This window comes from Panthera pardus, unplaced genomic scaffold (assembly GCF_024362965.1).
Source record: "Panthera pardus isolate Hobbes unplaced genomic scaffold, ASM2436296v1 HiC_scaffold_8, whole genome shotgun sequence".
In the NCBI taxonomy this organism is placed as follows: Eukaryota; Metazoa; Chordata; class Mammalia; order Carnivora; family Felidae; genus Panthera; species Panthera pardus.
In genome coordinates this window covers 78987756-79010763 of record NW_026527013.1, presented here as the reverse complement: position 1 = coordinate 79010763, position 23008 = coordinate 78987756, and the positions used below count along the sequence as shown (strand labels likewise).

The window sequence follows — 23008 nt, the reverse complement described above, 5'->3', positions numbered from 1 at the left end:
GAAACAGAGAGGTCCACTGTTCCCCCGATGGCTTCTGGATGGGTACTGGCCTTCTAGAACACACAAAGTCCAGAGGGAAACAGCACTCCAGTTGGCATCTATACACCTTGCTTTGTATCCTCGGCCAGGTGTTCACACACCCCGGTTGGATGCCTCCACAGGGACGGGGATAAAGTTTGTGAAAGTTGCCACAGTGACGGGTTTGAATTTTCCAAAGGCTACTTCGGTCACAAAAGTTTAGTTAATACTAGTTGGTTTACAAATGTTTACCTGACAGAGCAAGCAGCTGCCATTCAAAACAAAATGGGTCATTATTCTTGGGGAAAAGGAAACTAAAAATTAAGCCAAGTTAAACGTTAACTTCTGAACTACAGTTAGTTTGATTGTTTAACTTTCTGAACACTGGCAAATCTGTCCAGACTTTGGAGAACTTTTAAAAGCATTCTTTTAAACGAACATTTTAACTATACTGTAATGTAGAGACAGATTTTTAAAAAAATATTAGGATTTAAACTTTGATTTTGAAAAATCAACACATTTGGGAGAAAATATGTAAGCCACAATCACACTTTCAGACGCTGTACAATAAGACTCATGGGTCTGGAGCAACACACAGCTGCCACTGTTACTTGAACACATCTAATTCACTTGATTTCTGTAGCTCCATGAAAGAACAACTGTGGAAAAATACTTCATACAATCCTTAAGAGTCGTCTTCTCTTAAAAATGTTCCCTTGTCTTTGTCCCTAAAATAATCCTTTAGCATGAACTCATGAATCCTTCCTCTTCACAGAGATAAGAAACTCCTGGCACTGAAGTTGCTAAGACACCTGGCTTTGTCAAGGCAAAAAGCATTCTCGATAGGCCAGTGATTTATGCTACAATGTAAAGAACAAATGAACCAATAAATCATCTCGGAAAACTGCCACAGCACGTATGCTCGGCAATTGGCTTTTCCTTTCTGATAAATATGAACATGAGTCTTTTCTGTCTTGGAGAAAAAAAGTATTTCTTTGGCTCTTGGTGTGAATTCCTCACAACTCATCCTCAGAAGATTGTGAATAAGAGTATTATTTTTGGCTTTCCTTCCAGCTCACTACAGTGAAATAAAACTGTCTATACTTAGCACTTGGGAGAAAAATCATTGGCATTTCATTTTATCTACATGAAACACCAACCGCTCTTACCTGCTGCAGTTCTGACCTCTGTCCAAATGCACAGCATAAAGAGCACAAGAGAGCAATGTTTAATTCAGAATAACGTTAAAGTGCTTAAGAGGTGAACATGCAAATGATCGCATGGACAGGTTACCGAGGACTGCTACGGCACCTGCTAGTCATGTGGTGGGTTAACAGCCATTCAGACACGAACAATGGAATGTCTCAGAGGCACATGGTGAACGAGGAGAAAACTCACCTACAGGGACAAGCCTCCCTGTCTCAACCTCCTCACAATGACATGTCAGTGCGTCCTCAAAGTTGCATGGGTACACTGTCTGTACCCGCAGGATGTAGCAAAAGGTTTAAGACTGAATACAATACACCATACACCTGAAACTAGTATTACACTCTTATGTCAACACACTGCAATTTAAATAAGAACTTAAAAAAAGACTGAATACAAAATGCTTCCACATTTAGAGACTTGTTTTCACAGAGTACTACCTAAGATTATATTTAAGATTACCTACGTAATTACTGCTTTGTGTTTTTCTGGGTTTTATGAGTTTCCTGCAGTCAGGTACAACAACTTTACTTGAAAAAAATCATTACAGTTCTCCAGAACTGATAAATTAAAAGGGATTTGAGATGACTTAAGAGACTTATCTATTGAATGAAATGTTCGGAACTTGTTTCTATCATTATTTGACAAGTAATCTGTATGTAAAAGACATTTTTGAGACAGGGAAAAACTGTGCCCTGAGTATTAGATATTAAGAAATTATTGTTCCTTATGTTGGATGTGATACTGGTATGGGGTTTTAGGCCTTAGCTGCTAAATACATACTGAAATACTGATAAGTGAAATGAAGTGCTATGTAGAATTTTCTTTAAAACATTCCACAAGAAAAAATAAGCGGGAGGAGAAGATCACAGAAAAACAACAGAATGTCAATCCTGAAGATGGGTGATGGGAGTACAGTGGTTCAATACTACTTTGTGCACCCGTCTGAAAATGTCCGTAATAAAAAGTTAGTAAAAACTTGTGATAAAAATTGATGAAGTGCAAGCTATACTTTCCTTTAATAACCCCTTCAGAGCATTCACAACCAACTATAATGGTGAGAAATAAATGAAGCCACAAGGTGAAAAAACTAAACGCTATTACACCTTGAGGGAGAACATGACAACTGAGTATGAGTTTTGGCTCACACACATGCATCTTTTATTAGCGAAACCAAGCACTGAGCATGCATACAATTATCTCCTCTGTCTAAAGCAGATACAAAGGTTCTTTTTCTAAGTGTACTCAGGATACAAAATAGCAAGCATATGTATTAATTAACTGGGAATATTTTGAATAACAGAAAAATCAACGAGTCTCAACTTATTTTGAGCAATTTGACTTTCTCAACTCTGAATCCTTAGAACTCTAAGTAGGATATGAGTAGCTTTGTAATTGAAGAGAATTTAAAATAACTTTGAGACTTTTTTTCAAGACATTCTGATTTAAAATGTGAATGCAAAAAATTCTCAGGCTGAGATCACTGGAAGCAACCTTCTGATGGTCTGATACAGCAGCATCAGTACAGCAGAAATAGAAACCAACAGAAGAAACCATATTCAGGAAGATTCATGTACTGAGCTGAGATCCTCATGAATAAGGAAGGAAAAAATGTAGTTTGAGGAAGATGACCGTATGGGGTAGCCTGCAGAACATTCTTTCCTCCTTATTCGAGGCCATTTCCACGACTGCACCCCTGCTCACTGACCTTGCCAGCACCCTCAGGACCCTGCTCCACCCACTACTACTCTCCTAACATAATTTCTGCCTGCCCACTCCCCCCTGGCTCTATCCCTTCAGGATACCAATATGCCCACAGCTCTTCCATTTTAAAAGTCAAACCTGGGTGCTTGGGTGGCTCAGTAGGTAAGCATCTGACTTCGGCTCAGGTAATGATCTCACTCACAGTTCATGAGTTCAAGTCCTGCATCAGGTGAGCACAAGTCCTGCCTGCCTCTTTCTCTTTCTCTTTCTCTCTCTCTCTCTCTCTCTGCCCTTCATGGGATTCTCTCTCTCTGCCCTCGCTCACTTGCGCCCTCAAAAAAAAAAAAAAAAAAAAAAAAGTCAAACCGATGCCTCCCTTTCAACCATGATGCTTTCCTTTCTTCTTTTCCTTACAGCCTTTTAAAAAATTATGTATCTATGTATGTAATCTCTGCACCCAACGTGGGGCTCAAACTCACAACCCCAAGATCGGGAGCTGCATACTCCTCTGACTGAGCCAGACAGGTGTCTCTCTTTACAGCTTATTTTATTAAAAAAAAAAAAAAATGTTTTTAAAGTTTATTTTTGAGAGAGAGACAGAGCACGACAGAGGAGGGGCAGAGAGGGAGGGAGACAGAATCCAAAGCAGGTTCCAGGCTCTGAGTTGTCAGCACAGAGCCAGAAGAGGGGCCCGAACCCATAAGCCACAAGATCATGACCTGAGCTGAAGTCAGACACTTAACCAACTGAGCCACCCAGGAGCCCCTGCTGATAGCTTATTTTAAAAAGCAGTCTGGGGGCGCCTGGGTGACTCAGTCAGTTAAGTGTCCAATTCTTGGTTTTGGCTCAGGTCATGATCTCACAATTCACAAGTTCAAGCCCCACATCGGGCTCCATGCTGAACTCAGAGTCTGCTTGGGATTCTCTCTCTCCTTCTCTCTGCCCCTCCCCTGCTCATGCACACTCTCGCTCTCTCAAAATAAATAAGTAAACTTTAAAAAATAAATAAAAATAAAAAGCAATCTGTATTTATTGCCTTCTATCTCAACCCACTATGTAACCTGGTTTCCAATCTTACTCCACTAGAGCTGCTACGGTCAACACACCAATGATTTCTATGTTGCTAAAAACCAATGGATATATTTCAGAAGTCTTATCTCGCTGAACCCATCCATAATATTTTCCACTGCTCATCACTTTGGTTATTGGCAGTCACTCTTCTTGGGGATTCCATAACACCAGTCTCCCAGACAGTTTCCTTTTTATCTGTCTGGCTCTTCCTCCCGCTGGTCTCTGTGGATTCCCTGATCCAGTATCCCTGCTGGGAACCATTCATTTCCCTAAGTATGGAGAACCTCTATATATCATGCGGCGGATTTTTCCTTTTTCTTTTACTTAAGCCTTTGAAAAGAAGTTCTTAGAGGCATCTGGAATATATACTATGCTTCTCAAAATATAAATTAATTTCCCTGATTAATGATTTATAATAATTATACTTTCAGAAAAATACCATAAGTATGCTTTGGTAGGTGAATCAAACTATACTTAGATAGGGCCCTATCTATCTGACTGGATTAACAAACAAAATAACATCTGAGTTAAAACAGCTGGTAATTTGTAGTGTTTGCGCACCATGATTTAGAATCCACCATGCCCATGTTTTAGGATGCATGGCTCTAGAGGAGAAGAGTTTAGGTAAGAACATTGCAAATCTGCTAGATAATGCATGTAACAATTTATATCAGGGTGTGGTAGGAAAGGAGTGCTAAAAACACTATAAACTTATCTTTGCAATGAAGCTTTAAAAGCTAATTCATTCAGGGGCACCTGGGTGGCTCAGTCGGTTAAGCATCCAACCCCCGATTTTGGTTCAGGTCATGACCTCATGAACCTCAAACCCCACATTGGGATTCTCTCTCTCCTTCTCTCTCTGCCCCTCCTCTGTTAGCGTTCTCTTTCTCAAAATAAAAAAATAAATTTATAAAAATAAGTAAAAGGTAATCGTTCAAATGCTAGGCAAGGCAGCCCAAGAAGACAAGCTGTCATTGGCACTGGATTCTGTCTACAGAAGCAAGAACAGTCTCTGGATCCTAGCTCTCTCTACTTTTCCAATGGTATTTAACTAACAAGGTACTCTCGCTGGGAGGGAGCTGGAGCTAGAGCTGCAAGAGGTGAACGCAGGCTCTCCAGTGCCTGGGTCTAGGAGGGGGTGGGAGACAACAGTTCAGACATCTAGTCTATCTTTGACCAAATGCCACATCTCAAGCCCAAAAGGTTTAGATCTCTTTGCAAGTGACGATCCAATGTGACCTGGTTTTGTGATTCTTTTTAAACTGGGAAGTTCATATTTTACTGAAGATGTGTAAGGGCAATGGAGAAGGGTGGTTTGCGTCATACATGCTCAGCAGCTCACCTGAAAAATCTGAAGGAAATTTTTTTCTTTGGGAAAGAAAAAAGAAGGTGGGTGTGGCATAAGCTTAGAAAATGTGTATACAGACAAAACGTGAGAGGTCTGGCACCAGTCACTTGAGGGGAAAGGGTGGGAAAACTGAAAGGCCACCGTGACCTGCAAATGCCCTAACATCCCTCCCTGCCGATCACAAAGCCTAGCATCTTCTAAGAAACAAAGATCATTTCCAAGAAGCAGGAGTCTGCAGAGCAAGATTTTGCCTTTTCTTCTCGCCTTTGAAAGAGGGTGGCTGACCGATGGGGACTGCCTTTCTACAAGGGGCATTTCCCTAGCAGCCGTTCTCAGCCTGGGCTCCTTGAGACAATTAAGACTGAATGCTGCAGTAGTTAAGTCACCCACTCTCCTCCAGATCTAGAATAGTTACTAGCTATCTGCCAAGCTTGGGAGAATGCAAAAAGAGGCACTCGAATCATTCTCCATGGGGTTTAATTCTGCTGAAGAACCCTGGCTGGAAGAAAGCATGCTAAGGTACTATCTTATACTGTGACTCAGACATCAGAGAAACACACAGTAGCCAAGCCATTTGTCTGTGGTTTGAGAGGTGATTAGCAACCTGTGCCCTCAGTTGTTCCAGAACACATCATCTCATTTTCTTTTTGGTATCTCCGGGGAAGTGACCTCCAATGTCCACCTTCTCTTCCCCAGCTGCTCAAGATTTCTGATTCCTGTGTCACTATCCAGACTGACCGAATTGACTACATAGTTTTTGCAGGCACAGCTAACTAAACTTATCTCTGCTCCCATTTTTTATATACCCTCCCCCATTTCACTAAAATCATACTTATAAACAATTAAGGCTTCATCCATTCACAGCATTAGCCTGAGAGAATACTCACAAAGCACTAACCACACGAAGTCTTTTGTTATGTAGTCTTGGAATTCCTCTAACAAATTTATCTAGAAACGACTCTTTACTAATAGAAGCCATCATTGGTAGGAAATGAGGGTGAGGAACTATCTTTTTCCCATTCTAATTTTCATTAGAATTATGTCTGCTGATTTGGCAGAAAAATTCTTCTTAAGATTATATGCAAGCATATATGGCTGTAGAAATTCTTTTAGAGCATAAATATCAAAGAAATTCACTGACAACACACCCATTTCAAATGAATTATATACAATGAAAGATGAGCTTGGGTGGAGGGCCGCTTTGCCATGTAGTCCATGTTTTTTATGTGTGAGTGAAGAAGAGACTCAGGGTTGTAAAGCAACAGCCCTTGCAATGTGCCACAGGGACTTTTTGTTCATCTGAAAGCTTTCTCTCCTCCATTAAGAATACAGAATGAGCAACATCCTTCCATTTTCTTCTTGAATTGCCGCTGAGCCCACTCTGCTCTTCAGGGAACATATCAAATTGCTACGACTATCGCTCAGGCACCACTGTAAATGTAGCAAATCTTCACTCACATAAGAGACCTAATGCCCCTAACCAGACAGTCTGCAGGATGGTGCTGGCATCTGAAGTGATATTATTCACCTTCTTTGAAGGAATGACATGATTGATATCCTTTTCTGCATAACAGCAAAGTAGCCCTTGAACACGAACAGGCAAGGAACACGAGAAGCAGGATGCCACCCGTGACCAACAGACAGATGAAATGCCAGGTCATGCACACACTTACTTGCCAGAGCCTTTTTTCCAGCTGCATGGTAGGCTACAATATATTTCTTCCCCTCTCTATCCTCTGTTTTTGTCTCTAATCCTGGAAACAGAGATTTAATCGCTTGATGGATGATGGTTCTTTTCTCTTTGGTGTCCTCAATAACCTATTAAAAACAAATCATGCTACTACTGATTGAAGAAACATTAAATGGGGAAATAACACTAATGAAGTAGTAAAATCACTAGTCAGGTTATCAGCTGTGCAAAGTAACAGAGGTACATGGGTATGATTTCAACAATCCTTTTTTTTTTTAAATTATTTTTTAACATTTATTTATTTTTGAGAGATACACATAGAGTGCAAGGTGGGGAGGGCTGAGAGAGAAAGGGAGACACAGAATCCGAAGTAGGCTCCAGGCTCCTAGCAGTCAGCACAGAGCCGGATGCTGGGCTCGAACTCACGAACCAAGAGATCATGACCTGAGCTGAAGTCGGATGCTTAACCGACTGAGCCACCCAGGCGCCCCTTCAACAATCTTTTAGAGCTTCATCATACCGCACATCTTAAGAGCCTGTTTATGGGGCATGACTCTCTGCCAGGCACTATACCAGGAACTTCAGAGTCACTGTCTTAGTTAATCCTTATCATCTCCCTACCATGCTACCAGTATACCCACTTGGAGATCAGGAAAACGAGGTTAAGAGAAGGACCTAAGGTCGTACAGCTGAAGGGCAGCAGAGCCACGTGTACAGTCCAGGCTGTGACTCCAGAGCCACCCATCACACATACCCCTGCTCAGGGACTCTGCTGGGCGAACACCTCAGGGCTCACAGATGGAAATGGAGGCAAGCTGTGCCTTTCAGGATATCAGAAACTCAACTCCCTTCAATAGTCCAATCTACACTGCCTCACAATGAATCCTATTCCATACTGGATTATTTTATAATGGTGTTCTCATATATTTGTTCGTAATAAAAAAAAAATCAACATCAAAAAATGTAAACTTATTATGTAAGGAACTGTTGCTCAATTTTTGAATGTGTCTCACACTAAGAAATACATTTCACATCTGGAGTCAACAGTCAGAAATATATACATGCACCTGCCTTACTAAAAATCTAGAGGGGTACCGGGGTGGCTCAGTCATTAAGCATCTGACTCTTCATTCTGGCTCAGGTCATGATCTCACGGTTCATGAGTTTGAGCCCTGCATCAGGCTACGTGCTGACAGCACAGAGCCTGCTTCAGATCCTCTCTTTGCCCCTCCCCTGCTCATGCTCTCGATCTCAAAATAATACATTTTTTAAAAATCTAAAAAATCTTACAAAATAATATTTATCCTTAATGCGTATAATACACAGTTATTTTCTATTTAATTTATTGCACTTAAACAAATGTCGGGGGACACCTGGATGGCTCAGTTAGTTAAGCATCTGACTCTCGATGTCGCCTCAGGTCATGATCTCACAGTTGGTGGGACTGAACCACCCTTAGTCGCTTCTAATTTCACCTGTTTCTGCACCTGTTTAAGTTTCTACAAGATTTAAAGTTACAAACATGGCTCACATAATTCTACTGGACATCACTCAGAAGAATAAAATTTTCTTAACAAAAGCTTTTGAAAAAACATCTACTAGCCCATTTAGTAGCTGAGCTCTCCTTTTCTTCAATAGCAGAAGCTGAGTCAAGTTGAGCAAAGAAATGTTCCCTTACTTCTTTCCCAACTCCTCTCCCTCCAAGACCCACTTGACAGCCAGAGGCTGCTAGAGGGAGGGCCAGGGCCAGGGCCTTCCTATTAGGCCACACATCTGTTAGATGGTGGCAGTCCTTTGGCTACAGACACTGTGACAGAATAGTCACTTTGTGGTCTGAACAACACATTTCTTTCTTTCTTTCTTTTTTTTTTTTTTTTTTTTTTAATATTTATTTTTGAGAGAGAAAAAGACAGACAGACAGTCAAAGAATCTGAAGCAGGCTCCAGGCTCTGAGCTGTTGGCACAGAGCCCAACACGGGGCTTGAACTCATGGACCGCAAGATCATGACCTGAGCTGAAGTTGCACACTTAACTGACTGAGCCACCCAGGTGCCCTGTGGAACAGCGCATTTCTTTGTTGACTTGTGGTCATATAAAATTTTCTTACGACATAATATTTTTTTGCTATAGTATGTCTGGATACTGGTTATTTGCCACTGATCAAAACATTTTTAGGGTAATGCTCTTTTACATCAAACAGGGCAAAGTCTTCATTTCGTCAACTACTGTAATTTTTCTAATAGATGCTTATAGACTTTACTCAAAAAGAAGCAATGAAAATCCTGAAATGTATGTTTTTGTGCTATTTACCTCGATGGCAACACTAGTTTCCTTATTTTTAAAAAGCTGGAGCTCTTCTAAACGCTGCTTTTCTTCAGCTGTCAAAACCGTAAATACGTCTTCCGATGGATCCTTGAAAATAACAATGAAACTCCCAGTGAGTCACACACAGAACTCAAAGCTGTTACAGCTCTATAGTTCTGGATCTCTCGGAAATGCTAAGTCAATGCTGTTAGAGTTCTATAGTTCTGGATCTTTTGGAAGTGCTATTTTATAGGCAAAGTGGCTTGTCAGAGAACTGCTCTTACCTCCTCATCCACGGGGACAGACAAGTCATCCAAATGGCTGATGCGTCCGTCTTTTCCTATTTCATGAACAACAAAGTCGGAGTATCTGATGAAAAGAAAACACAAACTTTCAAAGCATTAACATTTTGCTTCTGATTAATTTTAGGAGGAAGTTTATCAACATTAAGCTTCATGGTTATATGAAAATTTTTTTTTAAATTTTGGGGTTTTTTTTTGAGACAGCATACTTGCGAGCAGGGGAGGGGGCAGATGGGGGTGGGGGGGAGAGGTAGAGGGAAGGAGGGGGGGAGAGAGAGAGAGAGAGAGAGAGAGAGAGAGAGAGAGAGAGAGAGAATTGCTACGTGGAGCTTGACCCCACAACCCTGGGATCATGACCTGAACTGAAACCAAGGGTCAGATGCTTAAGTGACTAAGCCATCCAGGAGCCCCAAAACAGGAATTTTTTTTTTTTTTTTTAATTCTTCATTACTAAGTTCATGTGCAGTTTTTTTTTTTCTGGTTTCTTAAAGAATGCTACGCCACAGCTTGCATTCTTCACACAGAACGTAAAGACCCTCTGAGCTTTAGAATGTTCTTTCAGAGAATTGCATAAATCAAAGCTTATTACCCTATTGATTATATAAACAGTCCATACTAAGGTGAATCATAAACTACGGCATGGTTAATTGAATCAGAACCCCGTTGGGGCGCCTGGGTGACTCAGTCAAGTCAGTTGAGAAGCAGACTTTGGCTCAGGTTTGTGAGTTCAAGCCTGGTGCTTTGCACTGACAGTACAGGGTTGCTTCGGATTATCTGCCCACCCTCTCCCTGCCCCTCCCCCCCAATATAAACATTAAAAAATATATATCACAACCCAGTATATCTACTATGAACCAACCTGAAGCTTGCCTTTATGCTAAATATTCTACACACATTATTTAAAACCTTCTCAAAAACCACAAGGTAGTATTAGGAACCATTTTTTGAATAAGGATACTATGTAACTAGTCTAGATTCATACTCAGATCCTTCTGGCTCCAAAGACTACCTTCTTTCTACTGTAGATGTGGCACATTCAGGTGGAAGAGTTAAGGATTTAAGATTTTAAGACCAATTCAAGAGAAAACTTAAAACCATTTAAAATAATTTATTTTAAAGAAGTGAACAGCACTCATTTACATATTAGCAAGGCTTGACACAAAAATTATTTTTTATTTACTCATTTGATCTTGAAATGGCTTCATCTGCTCATTTAGACAGCTCTCCTCCATCCTATTCCTTTGTGATCGTCAATAAACCATTCTTGGGGACAGAAAGTTAAATAGAACATATTGGTGATGGAGACGCGGGGGGCAGGAGAGGGGGGGTAGAGACACAGAATCCGAAGCAGGTTCTAGGCTCCGAGCTGTCAGCACAGAGCCCGATGCGGGGCTCAAACCCACAAACTGTGAGATCATGACCTGAGCCAAAGTCAGACACTTAACCAAGTGAGCCACCCAGGCGCCCCCCTTGCTAATTTCTTTCTAAAGAACAAATAGAATGCCAAATTATGGAGAGAGCCCAATGTCCATTGACTGAAGAACATTTACAGAAGATGTGGTAGATATACACAAGAGAATATTACTTAGCCATCAAAAAGAATGAAATCTTGCCATTTCCAATGACAATACACTGTGGATGGAGCTACAATGTATTACACTAAGCAAAATAAATCAACCAGAGAAAGGCAAATACCATATGATTTCACTCCTATGTGGAATTTAAGACACAAAACAGAAGAACAAAAGAGTGGGGGGAGAGAAGAGAGGGAAACAAACCACAAGAGACTCTTCATGATAGAGAACTGAGGACTGATGGAGGGAGGTGGGTGGAGGGGTGGGCTAGATGGGTGAAGGGTACTAAGGAGGGCACTTGTTACAATGAGCACTGGGTGTTGTATGTAAGTGATGAATCACTGAATTCTACTCCTGAAACCAATACCGTACTGTATGTTAACTATAATTTAAGTAAATAAAAAACAAAAAACCAGAAAAACAAATAGAACAAAAATAACTTTACATGTAAGTGAAACATACCTTTCTTTCAAGATGCCTGAGAATCCCTGATGAGAACTTACAAACTTGGTGATGCCAACGTCAAGTTCAGTGAGGCCGTGCTTCATCATGTCTGCAAAACTCTCAGCTTCCTCCTCCTCCTCACCCTCCTCAGAGAGGCCATCTTCCTCCTCCTCTTCCTCTTCTTCCAACTGCACATCAGAATTCTTTGTACCCTCTCTGGCACTCACAGCCTCAGGTGGCTCAGGCACGTTGACCCCACTGGGTGGAGAGACATGCTCCAGCTCACTCTGACTTTTGGTCAGACAATGGTCCAAGATCTTCTGTCTTTTTGCCTCCTCAGCTGGGGCCACCCTGTCATTGTCTTCAACAGCAACAGACCCACGTTTCAGCGACACACCAGTCACTTCTGTCATCTCCATGTTTAAGGCTCCAAGAAAACATTTAAGAGAACCTTTTAGGAAGGAAGAGAGCGTAGGAAGTAACAATCACTTCCTTAAAGTGGGTTTCAGCAAACAGAGGCACAGTTAACTTTGTTCCTAGGGTTCTAAAACTCATCTATTAAAATAATTTTTCCTGATGCTGGTGTATATATTTGGTGGCATAGAAAAATGGCACAACACTTCTGCATAGAATTTGAGAGTATGCCTCAAAAAAAAACTTTAAAAAATGTATGCCCTTTGACCCAGAAATACTACTTTCAGGGTGTATCTTTTATTTATTTATTTATTTATTTTATTTATTTATTTATTTATTTATTTTTAACGTTTTATTTATTCTTGAGACAGAGAGAGACAGAGCATGAATGGGTGGGGGGGGGGGGGGCAGAGAGAGAAGGAGACACAGAATCGGAAGCAGGCTCCAGGCTCTGAGCCATCAGCCCAGAGCCCGACGCGGGGCTCGAACTCGTGGACCGCGAGATCGTGACCTGAGCTGAAGTCGGACGCCCAACCGACTGAGCCACCCAGGCGCCCCCAGGGTGTATCTTAAAATAACTGAAGTGCTTACAATTTTAGGTTTAAGGATACTCATTTCAGTACTTTTACATTAACAAAAAACAGAAAAATGATGCCTGCGTCTGTAAATTAAACAATACAATGAAACAATACGAACAGAAGCTGGGAAGGATGGTTTCTTCTAGCACAGAATATGGGTGGCTGGGCACAGCAGGGAGACGTGCTGGTTTTAGTGAATACCGTAGTTGATCACTTGAACTTTGTTTCATGTAGATTATTCTTTAAAAAAAAAAAAAACCTGATTAAATAAAAATAGTGCAGGGGCGCCTGGGTGGCTCAGTCGGTTAAGCAGCCGACTTCGGCTCAGGTCACGATCTCACAGTCCGTGAGTTCGGGCCCCGCGTCGGGCTCTGTGCTGACCGCTCAGAGCCTGGAGCCTGTTTCAGATTCTGTGTCTCCCTCTCTCTCTGACCCTCCCCCGTTCATGCTCTGTCTCTGTCTCAAAAATAAACGTTTAAAAAAAAAAATAGTGCATAAATACACTTATTGACAGGAACGCATACTAGTATCATATTAAAAAAAAAAAAGCAAGGGGGATGTGAAGTTGCTTAATGGGTTATAAAGTTTCAGTTTTGCAAGATTAGAAAGAGTTCTGCATATTGGTTCCACTACAGTATGAATGTACTTAACGCTACTGAACTGTATGCTTAAAAGTGGAGATGATGCCACATGTTATGTGCATTTTGCCACAATTTAAACAATACAGACTATCATGTAAGCAACCCACACACAATGTAATGAGGGAAAGTCTAAGAAGCCATACACACCTCCCAGGACTGGGCGGCTTGCCAGAGGGGTAACATGTGGCAGTCAAAATAAATACATCTATCTAATTTGACCTTACTTGGTGCTCTTGGTAAATTAAGGATAAAAGTTTTCCTACATTAATTATATACGGAGGTGCTATAATTAAAATGCTAATGAACTTACTAAGCATACTCATAAAGAACATAAATGAGCAGAAAACTAACATTCTAAGGTTCTCCGAAGCCTAGTTAACAAGAAACCCAACTACAGAAGCATCTACAACAGAATAATAACAACAATGAGCTAAAGTTTAAGAATCCACATTTGAAGGGTGCCTGGCTGGCTCAGTCAGTGGAGCACGTGACTCTCTTGATCTTGGGGTCATCAGTTTCAGGCCCATCTAGAGATGACTTAAAAAAAAAAAATCCACATTTGATCTTGGCTCACTGTCAACAATCTAGAATGGAAAGAAAAAGTAAAGAAGAATGCAAATACATGCACAAAATGAAAGAAACAGGAATGATGACTACAAAAAAAATGGGAGAAAAGGTACAGAAAGATGCCAGTAAAACCAATTTCCTTTGAAAGACAAAAAAATTAAATAAAGAAAATGGAAGAAACCAAGAATCTGGAACAGAAGTAGACCACAACTATACAAAAATTACCTCTAATTCAATTAGGAAAGCATTTATTCTCTATTTGTTCTAAGCAAGGTCAAGTAAGAAAAAGAATGGTTTATGAAATGCTGGTGCTATTCATGCTCACTTTCTATCAACAAGGCTGCCCTCACAGAGCCTGCACGCCAATGTGGGAGACACAAAGGGCACAGGTCACTCAGGGACTACAGGAACAAAGACCTCAGAGGGCACTGCCGGTGAGGGTGTCAGAGAAGACACCTTTCCTTATGGCAGACCAGAAACGAACACCTGAGCCCGGCTGTGAGAAGCGGGTGAGGTCGCGGAACGCGGGGAGGAGGCTGTTTGGGGGGATGGTCGGGCATGTGCAGAGGCGTGGGAGCCCAAATAGGGTAAAACACACAACGAGCGAGTCTGGAGGTAAAGCTAGCGAGTGGCCAGATGCTAGACCAGCAGAATGGAGGGGATTCCATCCTGAAAACCAAAGCACCTCTAGACTCGTGAGTTAGAAAGGTGTCGCAGTGCCTCTTTGAAGAGAAACGGGTTAGACAGAAGATTCGCTGAGAGGGTATAGCTGAGGGTCACTTGGCTGTCTCAGTTGGAAGAGTGCACGACTCTTGATCTCGGGGCTGTGAATTTGAACCCCACATTGGGTGTAGAGATCACTAAAAAAAATAAAACTTAAAAAAGAGGGTATGACCGAAATTGAGTCAAGAAATTAGTATAACATGATCTAAGACTGAGACAAGGGTGACAGAAACAAAGTTTGGATTCAGGGACATTTAGGAGGTGGTAGGAACAGGACTGGATGACAAATGTGGGCAAAAAGAGGAAATACCCTAGGATGACTCAGGTGTTCTGCCTTAGGGATCTCAGAGGACAGGGGAGCTCTTCCTGACACGGAACCCCAGAAGAGAAGCAGGGAGTAGGAAGACAAGCCCACTTATGGTCCTGAGGTGTCACAGATACCTGGGAACATCCGGAAGCCAGTCACTACATTGTGTTACACATACTCTCAACCCCAAACGTGCAATGGCGTCCCAGCTGGCATGCCAGGGTCCGCTAGGAGATCCTGATACCTTTCCACGCCTGAACTCTCAGCAGGGAGGAAAGGAGAGCCAATGACAACCACATCACTATCGTGGCTCAGGGACTTTGCTGTCAGCACATGTCTACCTCCTTCCCAGAATGCAGAGAATTCATCAAGCTCCTTTTTAACAACTGATGGTCATAAGCCACATCAATTACTTCCTCTGCAGAAATGTCTGCTCCATCCTGCTTTGACACTGCCCATCATCCAGCAACCTGTACCATTATCTTCCACACACCTGCAACAACTCAGGCCCAGTCCCAATGAGTTCCTGCTTCCAGTCTGACTGCTCATGAGCTCTCTCCAATGGGAAGTCCTCCACACCTGTCTAAGATCACCCCTGGCCTCATCAGTCCTTCAAGGCTCATCTGAAGGCCATGAGTCCTGACTGCTGTGCCTTCCTCTCTACTAACTCCGTCTTCCCATTTTACCTCCCTTCATCTGCACTACCATGTGGGCACCTGGGTACCATACTTTTCTCCTGCCATTTTCTAGCTGTCCGTCGAAGTAAATTAATTTCTCCAAGCCCCTGTTCTTCATCTGTAGAATGGGAATGACATGTGTATCACAAGACTGCCGCGAAGATTAAATGAAATGATAAACACTACATCCTGGTTAGATATAGTAGGAACAAAATAAGCTAGTCCCCTTTCCCCCCTCAAGAAGTCTGCAGATTTTTTGAGGACATTATTTCTTTTATATATGCCGCAGAATTCAGAGTGGTATAACAGCCTTCTATAGACATTTTGTAGATTTCTTGGAACAGGTGCTGAAACTGTTCCCCACCTGTAGAGATCAAAGTCACACTAAGTAGCAAATGCCTAATGAAATAGTGGACCTGGACAAGCACCACGAATGGCCCACTAACATACATGACAGGCAGACACTGCACGTCCCTGAAAGCACATGCTGTGAAGTATTCTGACTGAAACTCTATGTCTAATTGGTAGTTTCAACAGCACACAGACAGAAGATGTTAACCACCACCATGGGGAAGCAATCAGCAACATTCTGAATGTGGGAAACTCTACCAGGACAAAGACAGTTCCCTCAACTAATAAAAAGCAAGGGGAAAAAGAGGGAGGGGAACTTACATATAAACCTACAAAGAAATGCAACGAGTGGATCCTTCTTCAAACAAGTCAACTATTTAAAAAAAGCATTTAGAGGGGCTCCTGGGTGGCTCAGTCGGTTGAGCGTCCGACTTCGGCTCAGGTCACGATCTCATGGTCCGTGAGTTCGAGCCCCGCGTCAGGCTCTGGGCTGATGGCTCAGAGCCTGGAGCCTGCTTCCGATTCTGTCTCCCTCTCTCTCTGCCCCTCCCCCGTTCATGCTCTGTCTCTCTCTGTCTTAAAAATAAATGTTAAAAAAAAAAAAATTAAAAAAAAAAAAGAAAGAAAAACAAAAATAAAAAAAGCATTTAAAAAAGTATTTGATGGCTGTAGCAACTTCTTACTCCACATGTCTCCGGAGGCAAGGGAAACAAAAGCAAAAATGAACTATTGGGACCTCATCAAAATAAAAAGCTTTTGCACAATGAAGGAAATAATCAGTAAAACTAAAAGGCAACCGACGGAATGGGAGAAGATATTTGCAAATGACATATCACAAAAAGGATTAGCATCCAAAATCTATAAAGAACTTATCAAACTCAATACCTAAAAAACAAGTAATCCAGTGAAGAAATGGGCAAAAGACATGAATAGACACTTCTCCAAAGAAGACATCCAGATGGCCAACTGACACATGAAAAAATGCTCAACATCACTCATCATCAGGGAAATACAAATCAAAACCACAATGAGAGGGGTGCCTGGGTGACTCAGTGGGTTAAGCGTCTGACTTCAGCTCAGGTCATGATCTCATGGTTTGTGAGTTCAAGCCCCGCTTTGGGCTCTGTGCTGTCAATTCAGAGCCTGGAGCTTGCTTCAGATTCTGTCTCCCTCTCTCTCTGCTCCTCCCCCGCTCACACTCTGTTTCTCAAAAAATGAATAAACGTTAAAAAAAATTAAAAATAAATTTAAAAAACCACAATGAGATACCACTTCACACCTGTCAGAATGGCTAATATTAACAACTCAGGCAACAACAGATGTTTGTGAGGATGCACAGAAAGAGGATCTCTTGTATACTGTTGGTGGGAATGCAAACTGGTGCAGCCACTCTAGAAAACAGTGTGGAGGTTCCTCAAAAAATTGAAAATGGAACTACCTTACGACCCAGCAATTGCACTACTAGGTATTTACCCAAGGGATACAGGTGTGCTGTTTCTAAGGGGCACATGCACCCCAATGCTTATAGCAGCACTATTGACAATAGCCCAAGTATGGAAAGAGCCCAAATGTCCCTCGATGGATGAATGGACAAAGAAGATGTGGTATATATATACAATGGAGTATTACTCAGCAATCAAAAAGAATGAAATCTTGCCATTTGCAACTACGTGGATGGAACCAGAGGGTATTATGCTAAGTGAAATTTGTCAGTCAGTGAAAGACAAATATATGACTTCACTCATATGAGGACTTTAAGACACAAAACAGATGAACATAAGGGAAGGGAAGCAAAAATAATATAAAAAACAGGGAGCGGGACAAAACGTAAGAGACTTCTAAATATGGAGTACACAAAGGGTTGCTGGAAGTGTTGTAGGAGGGGGGATGGGCTACATGGTCAGGGGCATTAAGGAATCTACGCCTGAAATCATTGTTGCACTCACTACATGCTAACTTGGATGTAAATTTTAAAAAACAAATAAGTAAGCATTTGAGATGATGAGGGATGCAAAATACTGGGAATATTTGATGACATCAAGGTAGTACTGTTAACTTTTAAAGGTGCAATTATGTTACTGTGGTTACATTTAAAAACAGAATCCTTATGTTTTAGACACACTAACAAATATTTATGGTTGAAAAGTTACGAAGTCTGGAATTTGGCTTCAAAATAATTTACCAGTGGTGAATGGAAGTGGAGGGGGTACAGATTTGAAACCAGGTTCATAATTATTGAAACTGAGTGATGGGAACATGGGGAGGTTATCACATCTTCTACGGTAAGCTTTTTATTACAAAAAATTTCAAACATATGAAGTATAAAAAGATACACAAACTATTGTGTTCTGATCAACCACTATTTTACCCTTTTTTCTGTTCTGCTCTCTCTCATCACTTGTTCTTCAAACAGGTCCCAAGATACCGTCTCTCCACTGTCACTTTTTTTTAATAATTAAAAAAAAAATCTGATGTGCAGGCCTGATGTGGGGCTCAAACTCACAAACCATGAAATCATGACCTGAGCCAGTCATTTAACTGACTGAGCCACCCAGGTGCCCCTCTCCACCTTCACTTCTTCAAGTGCCCCAAACCTCCACATCTGTTAGCCACCACTCAACACTCTTGCTCACTGGTGCTGCTTCGTGATCCGTGCTAAACCCCAACCAAGTATCAAACCTACTGTCTAGGTCTGTGCTCCTGGATGCTGCTGGAGAAAACCACAGCAGGTGAGGGGGTTTCCCCTCTTAAACAGCCATCCCTACTCTCATGGCCATGCCTGGTCAGTACAGTCTTCTTCAAGTCCTGCTTGCGGGCCTCCTCTGACAGATGTCTACCCCTCTTTCCAGCATATGCACTAGACCACTTATTATAACCATTCCCTTAAATAAGACAACCCTCCTAAAAGTCCAGTCATTCTAACACTCAATCCTAAGCGCTGCACTTCATCCCCTCAACAAATACCTACTGTGCACCCTGCGCTAGGCGGTATTCCAGGTACTGCGAAAAGACACTGCAGCAAATCAAATCAACGCCCCGCCAGTGTGCAGCTGACGTTTAGTGAAAGATTTGGCTTCTGCCTCCCACACACCAATGAAGTGTTTTTTTGTTTTGTTTTTTTTTTTTAAAGTTCAGCGATGGCTTCCTTGTGCCAAAACCATAGTCATTCAAGCCTGGCTCGAATTGACATCTTTTCCCAACTGGACACGGTTTGCCACTTTCCTTCCTTGAAACTCTTTCTACCCCTTTTTTCCTGCCTCTTGAGGTACTCTTTTCCCCTCCTTCTCTGCTGCTGCTTAAATTTGGGCATCTCTAGGTTCCTACCCCAGTCTTGTTCCCTTCTCACTCTCACATTTTTCTAGCCAAGACCCATCTCTGACTTCCCAGTTTGCTTGGGAAGTCCAAAGCAATAGCTGTCAAGCTGAGCAATTGCAGAGTGCACCCAGTGAGCTCATTCAAGCCTCTCCTCCACCCTATGGCTCCGGGTTCATTAGCATTGCCAGATATCCGTGTCTTACTCCAGCTGACCCAGCTAGGAAGAGCTGAATCAAATGCTCAAATTCAACATGCCCTAAATTGATCTCATCATCTCCCACCACCAACACACATTACACCTCCCAGCTCAGGGAACGTTGCCACCAACTACCAGTCACCTAAGTCAGGACATGGTCATCACCCAACTCCTTGCTCTCCGCTGCGCCCACATCAGTGATTTCGTGAATAAAATCCTGGAAAGTTTCAAACAGCACTGTTATGCGTAACATCCTGGGCATGAGAATATTAGCAGATCACACATATGAATATCACACACTGGTTTCAACCCGATCTAGGTTCTGCCGTTTACTGAGTGGGCCACTTACCCTCTCTAAGCTGAGGTTTCTTTCTCTGCAAAGCTGAAAAATGATGAGTTGCTCAAAGGTCTGTAATAGCTGTTCCTATTCAACTACTGGTCATTAATATTTATTATGGATGGTCTGTACAGCAGAACTGTATTGCTGAGTCTGGGGAAAAAACAAAGCTTCTTAGGCTTCTTTTGTTCTCTGGGCTAATGATTAAACATGGGTTTCCTCCTTCAAATACCATTTAATTTTAAGAGTCCCTCAAAGCACTGCCAACAGCACCAAATAAACAGGCCTTTAATATTTTTGGGCAGTCTTTTTCTCGATACTTGTGGACACTTGCCTAATCTCTTTTCCTTGTTATATTTAACTTACAAGACAAGCTCATTAACTAATCTCACTTTTGTGTTTCAAATGAAATTACAAATACTTTTCATTTGTTTGAACTAATAACCCTATCATACACATTAATTATTAAAATATACATGGTACCAATGATTATAAGTCACTTAATATGTATTTTGCTAAGTTCTCTCAGTGGGCCTAGAAGCTGAGAACATATTTACTAGAACAGCTGTTCAAACTTCTGGACTAGGAGACAGAGCTCAAATTAGTATTGTTTTCATGAGCAAGAATTATATAAAAGGGAAGACTAAAATGCAGCATGATTTTTTTAAGGTTTATTTATTAGAGAAAGACAGAGACAGAGCAAGTGGGGAAGGGGCACAGACAGAGGGAAAGAGAATCCCAAGCAGGCTCTGCACTGCCAGCGCAGAGCCTGATGTGGGGCTTGAACTCACGAAACCAGGAGATCGTGACCTGAGCCGAAACCATGAGTCAGACATTTAACTGACTGAGCCACCCAGGTGCTCCTGCAATATAATTTTTAAATGAGGGGAGGGAGCGAGCAGATCCTGTGAACATTGAAGTTGCTGGGAAGAATTCAATCAGAAAAATAAACCACTCAGGCTGCCCGGGAGTGATTTCCCTAAGAAAAAGTTTTGCATTCAGGAAAATCCAAATATACATACTCAAGCATGCTACCTCAAAGCTGAAATGACTGGCTTTTTAAAAAGGGGAGGGAGGGTAGAGAGTACAACTTTATGAGTTTTTTTAAATGTTATTTTAAAAAAAAGTTTTTAAAGAGATGCTATGCTGCACAAATACACTATTCAAAATAGTAATCAGTCAAGTAATATAGACCACACCACCACCAAGAAGAGAATCTACTAATACTTACCTGTGAACTTCAAAGTCCTATGCAATTTTTTGAAAGGAATACTAAAAAAATGGGTTTTGTTTCTTTTATACTCCAAGTGACCCAACTGACATTAGGAATATTACAATTTTATCAATATTTTAAAATCTTTTTCATTAAGATACTAAATTCACCAATAAGCTCTCTTTACATCCACAACAACAAAAGTTTAACATTTTCAAAACTGTAATACAACACCGATAATCCCTTAACATTATTTCTGTAAAATGAACATCTAAAGCCATATTAGTCTTAGTCTTATCTATATTTCAAAATACAACTTCCACTTTTTTTAAAATTTTTTTTAATGTTTTATTTATTTTTGAGACAGAGAGAGACAGAGCATGAACAGGGGAGGGGCAGAGAGAGAGAGGGAGACACAGAATCCGAAACAGGCTCCAGGCTGAGCTGTCAGCACAGAGCCTGATGCGGGGCTTGAACTCACAGACCGCGAGATCATGACCTGAGCCGAAGTCAGACGCTCAACCGACTGAGCCACCCAGGCGCCCCTTTAAATACTTCTATCCTCCAGCCTCTGCAAACTGTCAACAACCCCTCTAGCTCACTACAAAGAGCACTTTCTGGGGCGCCTGGGTGGCTCAGTTGGTTGAGCGTCTGACTTCGTTAGGCTCAGGTCATGATCTCACAGTCTGTGAGTTTGAGCCCGGCATCCAGCTGTGTGCTGACAGGTCAGATCCTGGAGCCTGCTTCAGATTCTGTGTCTCCCCCTCTCTCTGCCCCTCTCCTGCTTGTGCTCTGTCTCTCAAAAAATAAAATAAACGTTAAAAAAAAAATACACACACACACACACATATAATAAAGAGCACTTTCTTCAGGGCAGAGCACACTCTACATTCTAATATGCAAAATCATTAAGTCCATTAGATTCGTTCATCCCACAAATATGTGAGTACCCTTATGAGTCTGGCACTATCTTAGGCACTGGGGAAAAGGGGCTATTTCTTGTCCTCTTTGAGTTTATATTTATTTAAGGATATATCAACGAAAACAATAATAATCTCAGAAACATACACCCGTAAGAGCTACAAATAAAGCAGAGTAAAGGGAAGGGGAGAAAGAACTATAGACATGAAAAGATGTGTATGGGGAGAGTTCCAGGCAGCAGGACCAGCACAGGTAAAGGACCTGAAACAGGAGAAAACTTAAGTCAACGGACCAGCTGGACTGCAGTATCTCTCTCCTACTTGAGGTCAATATACCTTTTATTAATACTTGCATCGCCTCAGCCTCTACCAAAAGATGTTCAAAAGGAGCTGTTAAATGATTAAACAAAATTATCGCCTATTCATCCTCTTTTCACTATGACTGTACCGGCCTATTTTTGACAGATCCCTCAATTGCCAAGGTATCCCCAAGGGAACGGAATATGACTGCACAGACGACTGGAGACTTGAAACAAAAGCCCTTGGTAATCCAAGATTTTTGAAATGAAAAAAAAAAAAAAAAAAAGTGGCCTGACAACGGGATTAAATTTCTGGCAAACGAAACTCTCTCCAAACCCTACTTCTTGGCAGGCACTAATAACCCAGGCAATTAGGATGTACTTCTAAACCTCAGTGCAGGGCTGGCGGTAAGGACTCGGCGTAGATGAGTTTCAACATGCACAGCAGCACCTCCAAACATCCACTCATTAAACACGGACCCGGTGGAGAGCTGGAGAAAACACTCCTGGTGCCCAACCTGTTGGCTCCTACTCTGGGAAACGTGTACAAAAATAAGCATTCAGCTGGGTGCTTGCCTGGCTTGCAGTAGCCTCGCAGTTAAGTAGTGATGGGTGAAAACGAGGACGAGAGAAAGCACGTGGGCTTTACCCTGCAGAAGACCGGCCCCGCGATATACCGAGGCTGTAAGGGCCCCGGGATAGAGGCCGGTTTTCTCTTTGGCGAGGAGAGGAGTTTAGGGAGCTCCGGGGCAAAGAAAGGGAGGAGAGGGGCTGGGAACGGAGGGCGGCCAGCGCCACAGGGAGGCGGG

General features: G+C 41.9%; 1 protein-coding gene across 5 annotated transcripts in view; it reads right to left on the bottom strand.

Annotated features, from left to right (window-relative positions):
• The window catches only part of PUS7 (pseudouridine synthase 7), a 57249-nt gene that overhangs the window by 33770 nt on the left and 471 nt on the right, over window positions 1-23008 (bottom strand). For 4 of the 5 annotated variants that reach the window (XM_053897452.1, XM_053897450.1, XM_053897453.1 and 1 more), the window contains exons 2-6: window positions 11680-12112; window positions 9626-9710; window positions 9348-9449; window positions 7021-7165; window positions 1188-1205 (exon numbers count right to left, since the gene is read on the bottom strand). In XM_053897452.1, the coding sequence (XP_053753427.1) occupies window positions 1188-1205; window positions 7021-7165; window positions 9348-9449; window positions 9626-9710; window positions 11680-12112 (783 nt within the window). The remainder of the gene's footprint in view (window positions 1-1187; window positions 1206-7020; window positions 7166-9347; window positions 9450-9625; window positions 9711-11679; window positions 12113-23008) is intronic. The other variant, XM_053897451.1, reaches the window with a different exon arrangement.